The following is a 21859-nucleotide window of genomic DNA, read 5'->3' on the forward strand; positions in this document are numbered from 1 at the left end:
TTTAATTTGTGTAGTACTGGGGTTTGACCCCCGGCGCTCTGCATACTGCCAGGCATCTACCAACCGAGTCACACGCCAGCTCTCTCTGTGTCTTTTAAAGTGCACCTTTTAATTTTTTTTTTCCGAGACAGGGTTTCTCTGTGTAGCTTTGGAGCCTTTCCTGGAACTCGCTCTGTTCCTGGGTTTCCAGGAACCCGCCTGCCTCTGCCTCCCAAGTGCTGGGATTAAAGCACTTTTTTTAATTCTTAAAAATAATGATACTTCAGGCAAATATATCATGATCTTAAGGATACAACTGTATGTTTGAATGGCATTCAAATCCTGCTTTGGCTTGTTGTATATCTTAAACTCGAGTTAGAAAAATGGAGCTAACAATATTACCTTTAAGGTGTTTTTTTTGTTGTTGTTGTTATTACTGGTTTTTTTTTTCATAACAGCAAAATTAAAATGTACTTAAAGATGAAGCATATGTAATAATACTTAAGGATGGGTTCTTCTTTTCCTTTTTAGTAAAAAAATGTGTAGCTTCCCTTCCAATAAGTTCATTTATTATCTGGTTCTCTATGTTCAATTTGCCTGGTCAAAACTCACAATTAACAACCAAAGTTTTCTGTCTTCGAATCAGGATTGTGGCTATCCATTGGGGGACAGGACTCTTATTGAATGTAGTGAACTCCTCCTAAATAACAGTCTTCTAGCCAAACATTTTAATCAGTGCTAACAGAGACAAGCCAAATGGAAATAACTTTTATTGCCGCTGTAGCCAGGTTTATACAATCTGTGCTTTCATATGCTGGGTGGAAGTCAGAACTGTAACTATATAATGAAGTTTGTGGGAAGTTAGGGACCGATTTCTCCGGAAGGCATGCAGATCCTCAGTGATTGTTACAGGGGATCACAAAGGAGATCTTCGATCCAAAGAAGACGTCTCTGAAAGAAAGAACACCAGTTAAACTCAGCCGGAAACTGAGGGGTATGTTAGTCTTTTCTGGATTGAAAGTGGACAGGGCTTCCCAGGGTTTCAGATAAGACTACTCATTGTAGGTGAACCAAATACAAAAGGATGAGTGGGAGGATTTCCCACAGGAGCCCCAAAGACCAAAAAGGTAACTGCGTTTTCTTCCACCCATTTACCATGGATGTTATGCTATTATTTGTCTAAGTAAAAGGGAACAATGGATAATTTCAAAGCCTTATCCAAAAGAGTTCACTCTGATGTGGAGATGGGTTATGAAGTTTAAATTTGGGAGTAAGAAGAGAAGGATCAGTAAACATTACTTAGAAAACCATTAAACAAATTTTAAAATATTTATATTTATTTAAATATTTATCTGACTATTTTTAAATTTTATTAAATTTATTCTTATATTTAATTCATTATTTTGTTATATTTAATCCAAATATCTCAGCTTCAAATTTTATACAATAAAAGTGTTCTAAAAGCTATTCTTATCTTCTTGGGTAGAAAGGCTAGTATAAGGTAACATGAAAAAAATGCATGGAATAGTATAAAATTGTATGTACAGGGTGTTATGATTCTGATTTACTAGAAACACACTTTGCAAAGTGATTCTGTCGCTACTGAAAAAAGAAATCTCAAAGTTAAGGAGAAATGGTTTCTGTATATTTATACCTCTATTTAAATGTAACAGTAATAATCACAAAGTTATATCAGAAAATATAAGCCCACTGCAATAAATTGATTTACTCATCCAATAATGAAAAAAAGCATTTTAATATTGATTGGCACTTAATTTCTACAGCATAGAAACGTGTTTCATGGGGTTAATTAACACAGGTTCTTGCACTGTGTAGTACAGTGTTTCTGAAACTTCATGGTGCTTGCGAACCACCCGAGGGCTTGTTGACCTCCAATGGCAGGGCCTGCCCTGCGCAACCTCTGATTCAGTTGGTCTGCACTAGGGTCCCGGGGTAGGTGTGCACTCAACACACACACTGCTCCGGAAACCTCACTTTGTGAACCAGCTGGGTCTGAATCTGGTTTTTGTCTCCACAGTCACATTAGCTAGTTACATGAGGTGTCACCGGTCACTTCAGCCTGTCTTCCCTCAGGAAGAGTCTTATATCTGCCCTTTCTACCTTACAGGTTTCTTAGAAGGCTGAAAATATGTCAGATGTTGAAAGCAATTTGAAACAGTATTAAATGTCCAAGATTATAGCATTTGAAACAGTCTTTAATCAAAAGAAAATAATCTTAAAATCAAGAACTAAAACTATTGATTAAATCTCTCATTGTTATTTTTTAATTAACATATACCAATTTTCCAAAATGTAAATTGTTTTTAATTTTTAATTAACTTATATATGGAGCTGGAAAATCCTCCCATGGTCCTTACTGACATTTTCTGTCCCAGTTATTTACTTGATGCTGTTCATTAACTTGTTTAATCTAAAAGAAAAATTAATTTTTTTTTTTAGAGCTGAGGACCGAACCCAGGGCCTTGCGCTTGCTAGGCAAGCGCTCTACCACTAAGTCCCCAACCCAATTAGTTGTTTTTCAATGTTACAATGTCAACTTCGAGGTTCATTTATTTTACCAATAGATGTTTGTTGTTGTAAGAACTGAACATAGACTTTAACAGGTTAAGGTATTATTTTTCACATCTTCATTTAAGCTTTGTTTTTGGTGTTTGTGACAGTCTCACTGTGTAGCACAGGCTAGCCTCCACCTCCGATCTTCTTGCCTGCACAACTGTATCACAGTTTATCAACAAGAATGCTACACAACTTGAATGGTTCTGAAAACAACTGAGATTTGAGTTTACTTACGAGAGTAATTAATTTCAGCAAACCCAATTCTGAAGCTGCTCTAAGCCAGGCCTGGTACCTCATGCTGTGACCCCAGCACTTCGGAGGCTCAGGGAGGAGGATTGCCAGGAGTTTTCAAGGTCTCAAGGTCAGCCTGGTCTATATAACAAGTTCCAGCCAGCTTGAGCTATAGCTGAGCTCTTGTCTTAAAACAAAACAAACAAACAAAAAACCCATGGTAACTGAACCACGGAGTCTATTGAGTGGGTAAAATTTATTAGTATCTACAAAGGCTTTATTACTATCATTGGTACATAATAAACTTTCATTGAATGTTACATTTCTACAACATTAAAAAAACTGAAAAAATGTGCTTCTGGGTTGTTTTTATAATCACAATAAAACAAAATAATTGAAACAACCTTATAAATAAATACAGAATAGTGCTAAAAATGTTAAAGTTGCCCATACGATATTATATACATTTATGTAGATTTTCAAAGTACATGTTTTAAAGATTTGTGTAGAGAACTCACTGAGAAATTTATCTTCATACCAGTGCTGCAAGGTGAAGATACTTATTTACAAATTAATCATTTGGAAAAGCATAAGACAATAAAAGATGATCTTTTAAGAGGCTTTTTCTACAAATATAGTAACACACTTTGAAATTTCATTTCCTTACTTTGGGCAACAGAGCAGTTCACTGAAATTGCAGTAACAGATCATCTCACATCCCTTCCCGTCCCAGAAATGATGCTGGACGTTTGTGTCGATCAGCGTCAGATCCGACCTGCCCTCTGGAAGGCTGTGACAGTTGCGATCTTTTAGCATCTTTCTGTAGCAAGAAAGGCGACTTGAAGGCATGGCGTGGGTTCCTAACAGCAAAGTTAGCCCCAGGGTGACAAGCACCACAGATTTCATCATGGCTTTTGTTCCTGAGATAGAATAACAAACAAAAATAGGTCAGCATTTGTTGTTTAAAAGGTGGGATTCGCCTGAACATCAAATTTTGCATGCTGTCATAAATTTGGATATGAGGAGAGTTATTCCTTTCCATGCTCTTTGTGTTTCTCACAGTGTAACTTTCTGACCGCTTACATTTTTTTATTTGAAACACTTGTCTAAAAATTCAAATGTCTGGACACCACTTAAAAAAATAGTGAAGGGCTGGTCGGAGGTGGCACCCGCCTTTAAACCCAGCACTTGGGAGGCAGAGCCAGGATCTCTGTGAGTTCAAGGCCAGCCTGGTCTACAGAGTGAGTTCCAGGACAGGCTCCAAAGCTACACAGAGAAACCCTGTCTGGGGTGGTAGTGGTGGTAAAAAAGTGAAGCTCAAGGAAATGGGTCAAGATACCAGCCACACAAGCCTGAGGACCTGAGGTCAGCCCCTGGGAGCCCTGTAAGAAGCCGCCAAGGGTGTTAGCATGCATCTGTGATTCCAGCACTCCTTTGATGAGATGGAAGGAAGAGACAGGCAAATGGCTCAAAAGCCATGGACCAGCTAGCCTGGAGCACACAGCCCAGCTGCAAAACCAGCAGAGATCTGTGGCAACGAGGCAGACAGTGAGAGAAAAACTCCACAAAGAAAACCTCTGGCCCTCTGACTTCCACACGGGTGCCATGGCGTGCATGTACCTGTGCTCACTCATATGTGCACCAGTGAGTGCATACCTGTGCACACACACAAGAAAAAGTATTGAACGAGAACTACCAAGGGGGAGAATCTGCGTTTAATAAGGTACCCAAAGTCACACATTTTTTTTTTTATGTGTAGTCACTTAGGAACAACAGCTTTTAAGATAATATAAGCTCATAGACCTTTGTAGAATGACTAGGATTCCCACTGAACTTGGTGTTTCCTGTGTTATGGAACCATAACATTATCAAAGAACTTAGGTGCCACCCGACAGAGACAAAAAACTTATTTATACCAATATTCACAGATAACAGTCTATAAATATATCCGGAATTATTCTTCGGACTCATTCTTGTTACAACCTCTTATTGTTTTTTCTTTCTAATTTTTACCCACATAGACAACTTATCTGCAATTGAAAATGGAGGCTTGAATTCTTTCTTAATCATCTAGTATGGCCATGACCACCGACGACGGGAAACTGCTAAGTGGAACGTACTCTGTTGATGTAATTCTATCATTTCACTTACTGTGAAATCCTTTTCCTTAGCTCCTACCCACTGGTCTTGGTTTGAACCTTCATGGCCATACCAACAAGTCTAGTTCCTCAGGAGGTGATTTAATAGTGGTTCTGCAAGACTGGGATAGTCGTCATGTCTGTAACCAGTCTCCTCTAGGTTCTGTGTTGGACCTGAAGGGAGCGGAGCTTATTGTAGTCAAGGAGGGATAACGGCATAGTATAGAATTCAGAATTAGCATCCACAGCCATGCACATGGAACACTGCACTTTGCTAACATGCCAGTGTGTCTTCCTGGCAAAGAAGGAAGGCCAATAACGGCACATCTCTTTGCACATGGCACTTTAAGGACATTCGTTTTCTTAAGACAGGGTTTCTCTGTGTAGCCCTGGCTGTCCTGGAACTCACTTTATAGATCAGGCTGGCCTCGAACTCAGAGATCTGCCCGTCTCTCCTGAATGCTGGAATTAAAGGCATGTGCCACCCCACCCCCTACCTGCACCCAAAAAATGCCTGAGGCAAGTGGGAGAATTGGCCTTGAGGTCATAAGGAGAGCGGCCCTGCCCCTCATCAGCCACAGCAGTGGGGAAAATGGTCCCTACCTCATGATGCTGCAAGAGTCAACCAGACAAGACAATGCTGGAGAGCTCACCCTGGTGATGAGGACAAGGGAGAGCTGGTGGACTGACCAACCCTGCAACTACCCAGGCCCAGAACCAGGGTGATACGTTGGCCCACCCCAGCATCCACCCCATCTGTGTTATGCTGGAGCACATGAAGGGACCAGTCCTGCAGACCCAAAGCTGCAGAATTCCCAGAGCACAGGGCAACAGCAGGATAACCAGGAGGAGCTCCAGCGAGGTCCCAGCATTGATAGTGTAGCAGAAACCAGAGGCCTTGGACCAGACCAATGACTCTCTGCAAGGAACACTTGCAAGTAAAGATATATGGACCAAAGGGTTTACTGCGTGACTCACTGTGTCACACCACAGCTTCCATGATGAGATTGATCTTTTCCTTCTCTCTTTTTTTTTTTCTCCTAAATTTATTTTATTTTATTTTTTTTGTGGGGGCGGGTGCAGTTTGCAAGGGTGGATACCAAGGGATAGGGAAATGAATGGGATGGAGATTCATGATGTGAAAGACACAAAGAATAAATAAAAGGAAGGAGGAATAAAAGAAACATTTTAGACTATGATGCTCTACTGTCCATGAGTCTCTTCTACAAAATAAAAATATCATAACCTAGTGAGACAAAAGACCAAATAGGAAAGAGTGTATGGATCGGAGAGTGATCTCAGTGGGTGGGCTCCTGGGAACACAACCCCAGGGGGTTTGAGCAGGAGGCATTTAGTCACTTGTGAATTTTAATGGCTGAAGATACCTACTGTTTCTTCTTTACTACAAAGTCAAATAAAAATCCAGAAATAAAAAGAATATTTGTTTTTCATTAACACACGGAGCAATTGGTTTCAGTGTGGTGTTCTCATACACACTCGCTTTGTACCCTTCTCTTCCCCTCCCCCACCCTGTGTACACTTCCGTCCTCCATTCCTGTACTCTCCCTCCCATGCCCCTTTCTGCCTTATTTTATATATTCTATTACCGTCTTCTTCCCTCGACCCTTCCTTATGACCTCTTTTTCCTCTCTTCTGTTCTCCTTCTGTTCTCATTATCTATAGCCATTTACACAACACACACACACACACACACACACACACACACACACACACGGGACAAGAGTGGACATGTGCGTGTTTGTCCGAGTCTTGTACTTTGAAAGAAAACAGTATTGCTGAAAGGAGATTAAAAGTAAGAGATCTCCAATGACTCGATACAGCTTATGAGTAACTCATCTTAGGTAAGATAAGAAATTTTGGATAAAGACTGATTTTTTTTTTTTTGTTAAATTTAGAGAATAAAAATCATATTCCTAAAAGTTTCAGATTTTATTTCATATTCTAATTTGAGTTAGTTACCTTTGACCTGGCTTGTAATTTTTAAAATTGGGCATTCCTAATTCTTAAATATTAAAAGAAATGACAACAATGAGATCTATTTATACAGTCTCTGATTTAATAGAGCGAGACATTAGTTCCACAGTGTATCACAATCTAGCATATATATGTATATTGTAACGTTCAAATGGACTTTTCACAGATCATAGATTAAAATTCATACTTATTTTTACTTTTGTTTTGTTTTGAGATAGAGTCTCACATAACCCATGCTGACCACAAGTGTGTACTTGCAAGTGTTCATTGCAGAGTCACTGGTCCGGTTCAAGGCCTCTGGTGTCTGCTACACTATCATCTATGCTGGGCCCTCACTGGGACTCCTCCTGGTTATCCTGCTGTTACCCTGTGCTGTGGAGACCCTGCAGCTTTGGGTCTGCAGGACTGGTCCCTTCACGTGCTCCAGCAGATCACAAGTGAGGTGGATGTCGGGGTGGGGCAACACATCACCCTGGCTCTGGGCCTGCGTAGTTGCAGGGTTGGGCTTGAACTCCTGATCTTCCCGTCCCCACCACGAAACTGCTGGCATTGCACGTGTGTGTGCCATCACACCTACGGTATTCACATGGTTAAAATGTGAATGCTATGAGGTGCTCTCATTCTCAACTGCTGCAATACCTTCTCTAATCGCCAGGAGATGTAGTTTTTTAAAAACAAGACCTTGTCATCCCTGACACTTTTTGCTTTTCAAGACTGGAGCCATCACACTGAGAACCTTTACTAATGGGGCAGGAAAAAAAAAAATCACAGCCATCAATCTTTAAGGAAGTATTTGTGTAGAACTAATGGGTTCCACTCATTGGGTAAAGTTGTTGTTGTTGTTGTTGTTTTACAGCTTTTTTGAAGTGAAGTTGACATACGATAAACTGGAAATACTTCAAACATAGTTTGTTAAGTTTGGGTATATGTTTTTCCCATTAAGCCACCACTACAGTCAAGACATTAATCATAGAATTGCCCCTGTTTCCCCACATCCTTTTATTGTCCATCCCTCCTTGTGACCCATCCCATCCAGCAACCACTGATGTGCTTTCTGAAGCCACAGATAATATCCATAGTCTAGAATTTGATATAAAATAGTAAATATGAAACCATACAATCTTTTATGTGGGTTATCTCAGCGCAGTAGTTTTGAGGTTTAGATGTTTTATTGCTAAGCATTCCATTGTGTGTACTACGCATTGTCTATCTATTTGCCTGCCAATGAACATTTGCGTCATTTTCAATTTGGGATGGTCATAATGAAAGTACTGAGAACACTTCCGTACGAGTCTTTGTAAGATCAGGGCATTTACTACTCTTGGGCAAATATGGACATGTGGACTAGCTGGCTGGCTGGCTTGGATGGTGGAGGCCATAGTTCAACCTTGGTGTCATTCCTCAGGAACCATCCAGCTTGGCTCTTCTTTTTGTTAATTTATTTTACTTTATGTGTATGTTTTGCCTGTATGCCTGTATGTGTATGTACCACGTGCATACCTGTTGGATGCCCTGGAACTGTATTTATGAATGTTCGTGAGCCACCATATGGGTGCTGAGAACTGAGCAAGATTCTTTGGAAAAATCAAGGGGTTGAAAAACTATGTAAAAATGTTTTAGCACACTTTTTTTTTTTTTTTTTTTTTGGTACAGATATAGTTTTACTGTTTGTATTTTCTAAAACTTGGTTTTTATTTTACTATTGTGTGTGTATGGTACAGATGAATGAATGCACATGCGTTCATTCTTTTTTTTTTTTTTTGTGATATGTATTTTTTATTTTACAATACCATTCAGTTCTACATATCAGCCATGGGTTCCCCTATTCTCCCCCCTCCCACGCCCTCCCCTTACCCCCAGCCCACCCTCCATTCCCACCTCCTCCAGGACAAGTCCTCCCCCGAGGACTGTGATCGACTTGGTAGAATCAGTCCAGGGAGGTCCAGTCCCTTCCTCCCAGACTAAGCCAAGTGTCCCTGCATAAGTTCCTGGTTTCAAACAGCCAACTCATGGAATGAGCACAGGACTTGGTCCCACTGCCTAGATGCCTCCCAAACTGATCAAGCCAATCAACTGTCTCACCTATTCAGAGGGCCTGATCCAGCTGGGAGCCCCTCAGTCTTTGGTTCATAGTTCATGTGTTTCCATTCATTTGGCTATTTTTTTCAATAATTGAGTAAAACTGAGATTTATTATATGCCACAGTCGTCCTAGGGACCTCCATGCTATATATATAGCCTCTATGGTTCTATGGGTTGTGGTCTGATTGTTCATTTTATATCTAGAATCCACCAATGAGTGAGTACATACCATAACTGTCTTTCTGGGTTTGGGTTACCTCACTCAGGATGATTTTTTCTAGTTCCATCCATTTGCCTGCAAATTTCATGCTTTCATTGTTTTTCTCTGCTGAGTAGTACTCCATTGTGTATATGTACCACATTTTTTTCATCCATTCTTCCGTTGATGGGCATCTAGGTTGTTTCCAGGTTCTGGCTATTACAAATAGTTAGCACACTTTTTTAAAGATAGGATTTCACTGTTTTTTGCTTGGCCTAGAACTTGCTATATAGCATACACAGCCTTAATGTATTGATCCATCTACCTTCACCTTCTTAGTATTGTGATTACGGCACACACAACCGTGCCCAGCTCCAAGGGCACCGAGTGCTCTTAACTGCTGAGCCAGCTCTCCAGCCCCCACCTAGGTTCTTGAGACAGGATCTCTCATTGGGTCTGGGGCTTGTAAGTCAGTTAGGCTGGCTGGCCAGGGAGCTCCAATGGGCCTCTGATCTCCACCTCCCCAGTGATAAAATTACAAGCATGCATTGCCGTGCATGACTTCTTTCTTTCCCACATGGGTTCTGGGGTTCAGACTCAGGTCAAGTTACTGTGTTTACATGGCAAGCACTCGATCAGCAGAGCTATTGCCCCAGTCCTAGTATATTTTTACTTTTAAATAAACAATCAGGGCCGGGCAGTGGTGGCACAGGCCTTTAATGCTAGAACTCGGTAGGCAGAGCCAGGTGAATCTCTGTGAGTACGAGGCCAGCAGGTGAATCTCTGTGAGTTCGAGGCCAGCCTGGGATACAGAGCAAGATCCAGGACAGGCACCAAAGCTACACAGAGAAACAGATTTTATTATCTTGAAAGTAAATAAATAAATAAATAAATAAATAAATAAATAAATAAAACTTTTTTTTCCCCTGGAGCCGAGGACCGAACCCAGGGCCTTGTGCTTGCTAGGCAAGCGCTCTACCACTGAGCTAAATCCCCAGCCCCAAACTAAAATCAAACTTTTATGAAGTAGTTCTGTAGTAGTTTTATATTCCCACCAGCTCTGCGGTATCTCCACAGCCTCCACCTCCTGGTTTGGTCATGCTTCACACCTTAGGCATTTTAACTCGCATATAATGGTATCTCGTTGGTTTATATTGCCATTTCTTTTTTTTTTTTTTTTCTCGGGAGGGCCTGGGTCCAAACCCACCAGCCCTGAACTTTATTCCAAAGGGCTTTTTATCATAATGCCCAGGGGAAGAGCAAAGACCTCCCCCTTATGAGATACAGCCAAGTGTAGACCCTTCCAAACACCTGATACTCAGGCCTGTGGTCCAATCATCCTCTTTATGCAGACCTGCTGGGCAAAGCCACCAGGAAACCCAGATGGACTTCAACAGAACTCTTCATATATTCTGGATATAAGTTCTTCATCAGGTATGTTATTTGAACATACATCCCTTGAGTAGTTGGATGATGTACTGAATATTGCCATTTCTTATTCACTGTTGATGTTGAGTCTCTTTTCAGGCAATCATTTTTTTTTTTTCTGGTGTGTTTTTTTGGTGAAGAGTATGTTCCCAGGCTGGTGAGATGCCTCAGCAGATGAAAGTGTTTGTCACCAAGCCTTGGGACCTACCCAGTGGAAGGAGAGAACTGACTCTTGTAGGCTGTGCTCTGATGGTCCCACCCCAAAATAAATAAATAAATAAATAAATAAATAAATAAATAAATAAATAAATAAAATTGTAAAAATTACATTTCAGGACAGTGGCGGCGCACGCTTTTAATCTAGCACTTGGGAAGCAGAGGCAGGCGGATCTCCGAGTTCAAGGTGAGCCTGGTTTACAGAGGGAATCCCAGGACAGCCAGAGCTATTCAGAGAAACCCGGTCTTGAAAAACAAAACAGGGGTTGGGGATTTAGCTCAGTGGCAGAGCGTTTGCCTAGCAAGCACAAGGCCCTGGGTTCGGTCCTCAGCTCCAGAAAATTAAAAACATTTAAAAAAAAAAAAACAAATTGCATTTCAATTCTGTTGCTCATCTAAAAAAAAAAAAAAAAAAAAAAAAAAAAAAAAAAAATTGGATTATGGCTGGGCATGGTTGTGTGTGCCGTAATCACAATACTAGGGAGGCAAGGTAGATGGATCAACACATTAAGGCTATGTATGCTATATAGCCAAGCAAAAAATCAGTGAAACCCTGTTTTTAAAAAAGTATGTTGGGCTGGAGAGATGACTTAGCAGTTAAGAGCGTTGGTAGGTCTTCCAGAGGTCCTGAGTTCAATTCCCAGTAACCACATGGTGGCTCACAACCATCTACAATGGGATCTGATGCCCTCTTCTGGCCTGCAGGCATAACACGCAGATAGAGCACTCATACCAAAAAAAAAAGTATGCTAAAACATTTTTACATAGTTTTTCAATCCCTTGATTTTTACCAAAGTATAGGCACCAAAAAAGGAAGAAGAGAAAGAATGGAGGAGAAAGGAGAAAAATAAATAAAAGACAGAAAAAGGTAACTGGGTTGCTTATCGTGCTGGTTTGTTTGGCAATGTGATGTAAACCAGAGTCACTGGGGAGGGAGCCTCAGTTAAGCAAATGCCTCCTTCCGATTGGCCTGTAGTTACATCTGTGTGGAATCTTCTTGATTGTTAATTGACACGGAGGGCCCGGTCCACTGTGAGCAGTAACCCCTCCCCTGCAGAAGGCCCAGGGGGTGGCACAAGAAAGACAGCTGAACATAGGGCTGGGGCAAGCCAGTAAGCAGCATTCCTCTGCGGTTCCGCTTAGTTCCCGTCCTTAGCTTTCTGCCTTGAGTGTGTACGCTGACTTCCCCCAGGGATGAACTGTTATCTAGACGAAAGAAACCCTTGCCTGCCTAAGTGGCTTCTGGTGAAGGTTTTCACCACAGCAACAGAAAGCAAACCAGGACTTATCTTGCCAAATCTTGAGAGTTCTTCACACATTCTGGATATAAGTTCTTTATTAGATATATTTGCTTTTATCTGTCTTTCAATTTAATCTTAGCAACGATTTCCAAAGAACAAAGATTCTCAAAATCGGTAAAGTATAATTTAGTATTTGATTCTTCTATGGATCACGTTTTTGTTTTTTGTTTTGTTTGTTTGTTTTATCTAAGAAATCATTGCCTTTCCAAAGTTCACAAAGGTTTTCTTCTATGTTTTCTACAAGTTTTATAGTTTTGGTTTTACATTTGGGGTCTATTTTAGTTCATTGTAAGCAGTGCATCATATGAATTCAAAACTTTTTTTTAATGTAGTTATCCAATAATGTCTGTACTAGATGTTTAACAAGTTGCTTCTTTTCTCCACTGAATCTCCTTTGCCTTCGTCAAATGTACTGGCATTTATGAGTACAAAGTCAGAGCTGAAACCCTGGGCAGGTACTAGAGGAGAACCTCGGAAGAATGCTGCTCACTGACTCAATCCCAGGCTCATGTTCACTTTTGCATAGATGTGGGCTTCTTCCCATGTCCATTCTTTTCCAGTTCCTCTACTTGTGTGTTTTTACTCCAAACTGAAGCGGTTTTTTTTTTTTTCTCCCTGTTTTGTTCTGGTTTTTCAAGACAGGGTTTCTCTGTGTAGTTTTGGTGCCTGTCCTGGAACTCGCTCTGTAGACCAGGCTGGTCTCGAACTCACAGAGATCCGCCTAGCTCTGCCTCCCGAGTGCTGGGATTAAAGGTGTACGCCACCACCGCTTGGCCAAACTAAAGTTTTAATTCCTGTCACCCTGAAACAATTCTTCGACTCAGGTAGAGTAAGCCCTACAACTTTGTTCTTTCATAAAGTCTTTATGTGTTGTTTTGTTTGTTTGTTTGTTTGTTTGTTTTGGCAAGGCTAGGTCCTTTGTATTTGTGCACGAATTTACTTTGCCAATTTCTATAGGAAAACCCTGGTGGAATTTTTATTGAAATTGAATTAACCCTTATAATATTGGATCTTTAGACTCATGAACTTATTTTCCCATACTTACATGTTTAATTATTTGTAGCTTTCTATTTCAAATGTCCATTTTAACCTTATTATGTTAAAAATATTTTAACATAATAAAAAAGATCTACCCGCCAAGAAGATTTTTTTACGTGTGTGTGTGTGTGTGTGTGTGTGTGTGTGTGTGTGTGTGTGTGAGAGAGAGAGAGAGAGAGAGAGAGAGAGAGAGAGAGAGAGAGAGATGTGTGTGCAGATGCCTGTGGATGCCAGAACAGGGTGTTGGAGCCTCTGGAACTGAAATTACAGGAGGTTGTGTGCTGCCCATGTAAGCACTAAAATATGAATTCAGGTTCTCTTCAAGAGTATCCTGCACTCTTGGCAACTTCTCAACTGAATCTCCAGCCCTGTGATGCTATTTTAAATTCTCTGTCAAGTAATTTGCATATCTCCCTGTCCTTACGATCAATTTCTAGATTTTCATCTTGTTCTTTAGCTTGGATTCTGTTTCCCTATTTTTCATTTTCATTGACATGTGTGTTTGTGTATGTATATTAATACCTGCACATTCAACTTAAACAAATAAAACAATACTTACCACCTTTCCCAGTTTTGATGAATCAGCTTTGTACAAGAGAAGGGCTTCATGTGTGAGTTTTCTACCTTTGTGCTCATCCCAACAACTGTCTTTGCTCTAAGCTGTCTGTGGGTTTCTAGAATATGTTTATCCATGCTTCAAGACAGCTGAGATTGTAGCTGGAGAGTTTCTCTCCAGCTCCCACCAAACCCTGGCAGTCCCGCAGCCCACTTACAAAATAAACACATAGACACTTATATTATTTAAACTATTTGGCCTAAAGGCTTAGGCTTCTTGCTATCTAGTTCCTATATCTTAAATTAACCCATATCTATTAGTCTATAAGTTGCCACGTGGTTTGTGGCTTACCAGTACCTTGTATCTTGCTTTTCATGGCGGCGGCTGGCGGCGTCTCTCAGCCTCAGCCTTCTACCTCTCAGCATTCTCCTCCTCCTTTTCCCACCTACACTATCCTTCCTGCCTGGCTACCGGCCAATCAGCGTTTTATTTATCAATCAATCATAGCAACATATATTTACAGCATACAGGACATCCCATAGCATGAGATGGGAGCCAATCCCCTGAGTAACTCTCAGGAAGGTAGAATGTTGGATGTGTGGTCCAACTCTCCTGTCTCCAAGTAAAAGCTGGGTACTGGATCTCTTTACTTACTTATTCTATGTTTTGCTGAGGACAAGAGCCGCAGGGATGCACTCTTGTTTAAATTTCAGTGTTTTCTTTGTCGCTATGAATGTAGCAGATGCTTGGCTCTACTCAAAGACAAGCAAAGCCAAAGCTAATCCATTTGATCACACCAAGAACACATGCAAGGTTATATACATAGTCTGACTCTTGCCATCCCCTAAGAAATGTGCTCTTGGTTTTCTTCCTGCTCTGTGATTAACGACTTCATATTTCTTTGTTTTGTATAGCTCCCTGGGAACTAGTACACACTGACCCGATTAGCATTCTGAGCAAGAAGGACAGAAGCCAGCTCCTGTGGTAGGACCAAGAAAAGTTAGGAGACTAGCTGCATGATCCAATTCCTTCCTTTACTCTTCAGGGAAAAGCTGAGCTGGGGCTTCCCTCCCGACTGCATAGGACACTGTGCTAGCAGCACAGATTATGTTGAGACTTTCCTGTCTGTTTCTATGTGGTATGTACTCACCCGGAGGACAGGAGTCATGCTACTGATTATGGGATTTCTCACAAAGAGGAAATTAACTCAGGAATTGTTAAATTGGTGTCTCTATGAGGAAGAACAAGGTCCTCTCAGTGTGCCATCTTGCTGTTATCACTGTCACTTGTGTTTCCATGGCTTGGTCTTGCCTTTTAGTGTGTGTTTAGACATTTTACTCATGTGTACGTTATAAGCACCTCAGTATATATTTTTCATCACTCAATTATATTTTAAGAATTTAATTAATGAGAAATATATACATTCACCCATGCAGTCATTTCAACGCCATAAGACCCATAGTTCTATGTGGTAGAGTTTGGCTATATGAAGGGCACCCTTGCCGGGCAGTGGTGGTGCACACCTTTAATCCCACCATAGATGACTCTCAGTTCCGGGCTCTGAGTTTTCTTTCCCTGAGCTGCAGCCTAGGGGCTGTCTTAAGAAGTAGTGGGGACACATTAGGGCTTTCCTCTTTTGTCTCAGGGATCAGTATCCTTCCTGACTCAACACCCATTATCTCCACAGATGTTCATTTCACACACACACACACACACACACACACACACACACACACACACACCTTTGTTTTATTTTGTATTGTTTTTGTGAAACAGGTAAAGCCTGTTTTCTGTTACTCCATATTGAGCAGAAACAGAACTCTTTAGTGCTCCTACTGTATGAACCCATCTTTAGAGAAATGTGAAGGGGATACCCACATCTTACAGATTCTAAATATCGGCTGCATTCCTCCTTGGTAATTTCAATATTTAAGCTAAATTATCAAAGTCATGCTTTGTCTATTACCCTCCCTTAACTGAGGTATGATCCTCCGGTTTCTGTCACTTGCATAAGATTAGTGGCAATTGGATCCCAAAATATAAATAGGAGTCATTAAAGTCTGCACAGTGAACCACTCAGGCTGCTCTTTTTATTTCTGGCATCACCCTTTTCTTTTTTTGTTCTAGATAAAATACAGCTGCTGAAATAAAACCTGGGATTGTTTTCTCCAAGACCTGATCTTCATGTCTTTGTCGGATAACTGTAGATTCCCAGATCAAGAACAAGCTAGCAAGAGTGTTCACAGGAAGTACAATCAGCACTAAGGATGGGGGAGGGGGGGGCCTGCGGGATGTCACAGGATGCACTAGTTGGGGGACTCATTAATATAGCTCCTGAATAATTGTGTCAGAGAAGGGAAAAGAAAAGCAAGCTAGTTTATCTTGTTTAACCAAACAAATATTTTTAGTGTTTCCTTTCTAACAAGAACTGTTGGAAGAACCAAGAACACCAGATGAGTTCGAGAAAATAAAAATAATGAGGGTAGACTCCACCACTAACGCCACCCAGGGAGTGATTGAGTATTGATACTATCGAGACATTACTTAGCTGGATTCGAAGCTCTTGTACAAATTAAACACAGGAGTTACAGAAACGCAGAGCAAGGCAGCTGGCTGTGAGGTGGTGCTGTGACAGATCATGGAAAGCTTTGGATAAGACACAAATCTGGGCTGGTGAGATGGCTCAGTGGATAAGGACACTTGCCATCAAATTCTATCCCGGGGAGAGATTACCTGACCTGAGTTTTATCCCCAGGACCCACACATGGTGCAAGGAAAGAACTGGTTCCTATAAGTTATCCTTGGATGTACACACACACACACACACACACACACAAATACACAAACACATGCCTTTTAGGACTGGAGAGATGATTTAGCAGTTAAAATCCTTTACTGTTCTTTCAGAGTACTGGAATTCAACTCCCAGCATCCACATCAAGTAGTTCACAATTGCCTGTAACTCCAGTTCCAGGAGATCTGAGCCCTCTTCTGGCCTCTGAAGGAACCTGCACAATGTGACACACACACACACACACACACACACACACACACACACACACACATCCCTTTTTGGGGGAAAAAACATTTTTGTTGTTGTTGGTTGTTTTTTGTTTGTTTGTTTTTGCATTTTCAAGGTAGGTTTTTTTCTGTGTGGTCCTGGCTATCCCAAAACTCTCTTTGTAGACCAGGCTGACCTCTCACTCAGAGATCTGCCTGCCTCCTGAGTATTGGGATTAGAAGTGTGTGCCACCACAGCATGGCATTAAAAAACAAACATAGTTTTAAAAATAACTAAATACTGACTTATTCATTATAGATGCATGGAACATACAGGAAAAAAAAGAAAAACAGAATAAAATACCAATTAGTGTCTTAGTATAGAGAGGACTGTTGTGGGCATTGCAGATTTCTATTCAGTTTGGTGGTGCATGCACAATGATGTTAATAAGAAGAAAGTGAGCCAGAGGCAAAATCCAGGGAAACACAATCATATATGTACTATGCAGATGATAAGTCAAGAGAAAGACATTATAAACCATGAAGGATATTGGGAAAGCACAGGGTCACAAGACAATAATAGGTCTAAGTTCAAAGGACCAGTGAGTGGAAAGCTGAGAAAACCTGTGTTGAACTGGATATTTACTGAAGCTTGTTTCTTCCAGCTTCTATTACAGATGTACATAAATAAACAAAATAAATATTTTTAAAAGGATACAAAGGTGTTGGAGAGATGGACATGCAATTAAGAGCATTTCCTGCTCTTACAGAAGACCCTAGTTTAGTTCCCAGCACCCATGTCAAGCAACTCACAAACCGCCTGTAACTCTGGGGAAATCACACTTGTGGTACACACACACACACACACACACACACACACACACACACACACATGCTTTTTAAAAAAAAAACTGGAAGGAGCCCATTTCATAGAACTTCAAGAATAATACTTTGGTAATAATTAAATTTGGGATGGACATAACTTCTGTATTAGTTAGGGTTTCTATTGCTGTGAAGAGACACCATGACCATGGCAGCTCTTATAAAGGAAAACATTTAATTGGGGCTGGCTCACCTATAGTTTCAGAGGTTCAGTCCATTATCATGGTGGGACATGGCAGTGTGCAGGCAGACATGGTGCTGGAGAGGTAGCTGAGAGTCCTAGATCTTGTAGGCAATAGGAAGTGGTCTGTCTCACTGGGAGTAATTTGAGCATAGGACAGCTCAAAGTCCACCCCCACAGTGACTGACACACTTCCTCCAACAAGACCACACCTCCTAATAGTTCTGCTCCTTTTGGGGGCCATTTTTTTTCTTCAAACCACCACAATATCTAAATGAAAATGGTGAGTAATTCAGGAAGATGATCCTAAAAAGTCAAGGTTGGCCCTAGACATGTGAGAGTAAGCAGGATATTTATTGATGGCAGTGAGAGCTACGCACCTGACAAGGAGAACATGAAAAGAAGAGGCAAGAATGGGGTGTGGGGTGGTCTGAGGCTTGAAGAAGAGATGTCAGCGTCACAAAGACAAGTACTGAAGCTTAAAAACTTTTTTTTTTTTTAAATCACTCCAGCACCTGATTCAATGCTTGACTCAGAAAATAAATGGAAACATTCGCTTAAGGAATGAGCAAATACATTTCTGGAAAAGCCGGTATTTGCCATACCATGGACCTCACATCTGTGCCAGGGCACAAAGTAGTGTGTGTTTCTGGCCAAGGCTCAGTCTACAGCAATGGAAAGTTCCATGCCTGGCAGGCACCTATGGTAGGCTTTTTTTCCTAATTTTTTTTTAACACTTTAGAAATTACACGTTGTAACTGAAGCCTTCTCCTCCTTTACTTAGGTTCAGATAAATACTTTTAATTCTTACATAACAAATGGAAAAGCATCCAGGCTGGTTTGTTCCCTGAATATATTTGTCATTTTTATTTTTTTAAACCAAGAATCACCAACCATGATCCTTGGAAATCCATCAAAACTTTATGTTTTTTCAAATGCCAGCCAAAGTGAGAAGACTGGTCATTTTGAAGGAAATTACTCTCCATTTTTTTTTCTCTTTTAGCCCATGTACATGTGCTTAAAATTCTTCCTGGAGAACATTCAACTTGCAAGAAAGCTCAGTCAAAGACTGTAGAACTGGAGGAACAGGAGAGCCTTTGAGGTTGGTCATACACTAGTTTTCTAAAAAATTCAATTTGGTGACCTTAATATTGTTCCTAATGTTGTATGATACCACTTATACCCAATATTGGTATACTTAGACATTTACATACACCCATCATATATTTTGTCAGGAAAAAAAAAATCACCACAGAGGACGCAGAATTACAAAGAAAGGCATTTCCACATAAGCACCAAATCATTGCACTGTCATTTGGAAGGGAGCCTCGCTCGAAGTTTAGTTCTGTGAGAGTTTTTGGCAAGCTTTTGAATGGCTGGAGTTAAATGGAGACATTATTTAAAAAAACAAAAACAAAAAAAACCCAAAAAACCCAAAACCTAAACTAAGCCGTTTAATAGCCAAAACTAACAGGGAGATGTAGTTTAAGCATTCAGCTGGTTGTGGTGGAGCCTTCACCCAGGCAGCTGATGTCAGTTCTGGGAACCGGTGTCCAGAGCAATGGAATAAACCAGCGTTGATGGATTAGGCTGCAAGAGCGGTCCGTTTTCAGATGTCTGTCAACAACTAACAGGAGAGAAGTAAGCCTGCAAACCCGATGGACAACTCCAGCCCCGAATGTTTGACACTTTGAAATTTCAAAACGATAGTTGGGAGAGATTAACACTGTTGTCCTAGCTGGGCACAGGAAAAGAAAACAGCTATTTAAAAAACTCTTTCCTGTTCTTATCAGCTGTCTTAAAGGGGGGTTGTGCTAGGACAGTTAGATTCTGAAGTGAAATATCTCAAATGCCAAGGAACAGAAGTGGCATGGGAAATGGATAAGCCTCTTAACAATTCCGGTACCATACGTGGCAGCGTAGGTCCTGAAGATACCTTCAGTCTTGGGAAAGCAGTCTACATAATCACTGAAGGAGATCTGCCTTCAGGCTTATCAGAGCATGCTACGGGATGATGCTAACACTCGATCTTGCAGCATTTTAATTTCTTTTTTCTGACCACAATAACTCATCAGAGGAGAAAAGGATCAATCATGGGGAAAGCTTCCCATAGCCCGTGCAAGTAACTGAGTCAAGAAACCTTCAAGAAGTATTTTTCTAAGTCCTGAAGGGAGAGTGTTCTCTCCATCTCAAGGTTTGGATGCGCAGACTCTGTGCTGTGTTCCATGGTGAGAACACCAAGGATGCAGTCAATGAATTTCCTCTTTGTGTCGCACGTTAGTACTAGTTTCTTTTCAGGAATCGTAGTTTCTAAAAGCAAAACCATTTGCTTTCTTTAACATTGCAGTTAACTTCATGTAGGGGATCGACAGAGCACTCTTAATGTACTTCAACACCCACACCTAATTCTGAGAGGCAGGGAGGCTAGATGCAGAGTCTATTTGCATATTAAATGAAGGAGAGTGAGTAATCGTCTCTTCTAGAACATTTGGTCCAATGACTTTCCCCATCAAGGACCCACATTTGCTTCCCTGTTTTGACCAGCTTCTTTTGCTTTCTCTCAGGACCCATCTCTTTCAAAGTGCATGTACCATTTATTTCCTCAGAGGACTCCTCAATCTCCATGTCTTCCCCCGCTCCATTCTGCACACACATACATTTCTGCTCCCATCTACAGCAGCAGTTTAGAAGAGAGTAAATGCTATAAAATGTTTGCATAGAGAAAATGTCATACCTTTTTCTTTCTTTCCAGTCTTATTGGCAGAAGAGTCTTCTTAAATGCTCCAGCTCCCCGGCTAGTTTGGGCAAAGGAGAGAGAAAGGAGGCGTTGGAAGGAGGCTTCTTACAAATGGACCTTTGTCTGCCTTGTCTCTGCCTGGGATTGACAGTCTCTGCTCCAGCCAGGAAGGAGGGGAGAAGGGGAGTGGAAAGAGACAAGAACTGCCTCTCTCGACTCTTCCAAAGCAGAATGAACTAAGCAGTTTCTTCACAGAGGGAAATAACTAGTCTATACAAGAACCTCCGTGGTGCAGAGTCTTGGAGCAATAAAATTTGAAACCTTGGGATTTAAAAAAGAACACAGAGGGACTTTTACCTTAAGCAAAGTTTGGGGGTGGGTGGAGGGAGGAAGGGATGAAGCAGAGGATATGTTACTTAGGAAGAAAGGCGAGGGTCTCTTGTCCACTCATGGTGTCCCTCACCATTTATATAACTTACAACATTTTGATAAAGGTATTTTCAAGTTCATATTTCATTCTTCCATAATTTACCCATTTGATGAAAGCAAAGATAAATAAATAAACAGCAAATTATTTGGGTCTCAGAAAAAAAGGAGCATATTTTTGAACAAACAGTAAAATTCTAGACATTCTAACCTCTATTTAACTATCTTTCAGTTAGTTTGTTGAGATCGGGTCTCACTGTATAGCCCTGGCTGGTCTAGACTTTGCTATGTAGACCATGTTGGCTTCAAACTTGCAGTGATCCTCCTGCCTCAGCCTCCTGAGTGCTGGGATTGCAGGCACATACCACCACAACCAATTTTCATTTAGGCCTGTTAAACTCAATTAGGAGCAATGTTATAGGAACTAGAGACATTATAGCAAAAATAGATGTATGTAGGAAGAGAACAGAGAAAAGGGTATCCCAGGTTCTGTTAATAAAAATCACGATGGTGAAGGATACAGCAACAACTTTGGGCATGACAAGTAGCTTTGTATGGCTGAAACCAGAGATCTGGGAAATAAAATTAGAGAGATAGGAAGAAGTAAGTGATTGAAATACCTCCAATAACAAACATCATGCTCTAGTTACGTTCTATTGTTGGGATGAAGTACCCTGACAGAAATCAACTTAGAGGAGAAGAAGGATTTGTTTAGTCACCAGTTCAGGTTTCAGTCCATGAAAATAAAACAACAGTCAAGACAGCAGGAACTCCAAGCAGCCAGTCACTTCACATCCACAATCAAGAAGAGAAAGAAAGGATGCGCACATGCTCACTTGGTTGCTTGTGTTCGACTTGATTTCTCCACTCTTATACAGTTCAAGACCCTTTGCC

General features: G+C 40.9%; 1 protein-coding gene across 1 annotated transcript; it reads right to left on the reverse strand.

The window, feature by feature from the left end:
• Positions 1 to 732: 732 nt before the first annotated feature.
• Scrg1 (stimulator of chondrogenesis 1) lies at positions 733 to 20647 on the reverse strand. Its single transcript, XM_006970928.4, has 3 exons — positions 20537 to 20647; positions 3455 to 3707; positions 733 to 930 (listed from the first exon to the last, which is right to left on the reverse strand). Exons 2-3 carry the CDS (start codon positions 3694 to 3696, stop codon positions 876 to 878), a joined length of 297 nt encoding a protein of 98 aa, XP_006970990.2. The 5' UTR covers positions 3697 to 3707; positions 20537 to 20647; the 3' UTR covers positions 733 to 875.
• Positions 20648 to 21859: the final 1212 nt, after the last annotated feature.

This window comes from Peromyscus maniculatus, chromosome 17 (genome assembly GCF_049852395.1).
Source record: "Peromyscus maniculatus bairdii isolate BWxNUB_F1_BW_parent chromosome 17, HU_Pman_BW_mat_3.1, whole genome shotgun sequence".
Lineage (NCBI taxonomy): Eukaryota > Metazoa > Chordata > Mammalia > Rodentia > Cricetidae > Peromyscus > Peromyscus maniculatus.

Bases quoted from the DNA above. Each gene is read 5' to 3' on its own strand.
- Scrg1 (XM_006970928.4), bottom strand. From the start codon at position 3,696: ATGATGAAATCTGTGGTGCTTGTCACCCTGGGGCTAACTTTGCTGTTA. The intron at 931-3,454 runs GTAAGGAAATGA...TCTTTCTTTCAG, and splicing joins GAACTGCTCTGTTGCCCAAA to AGACGTCTTCTTTGGATCGA.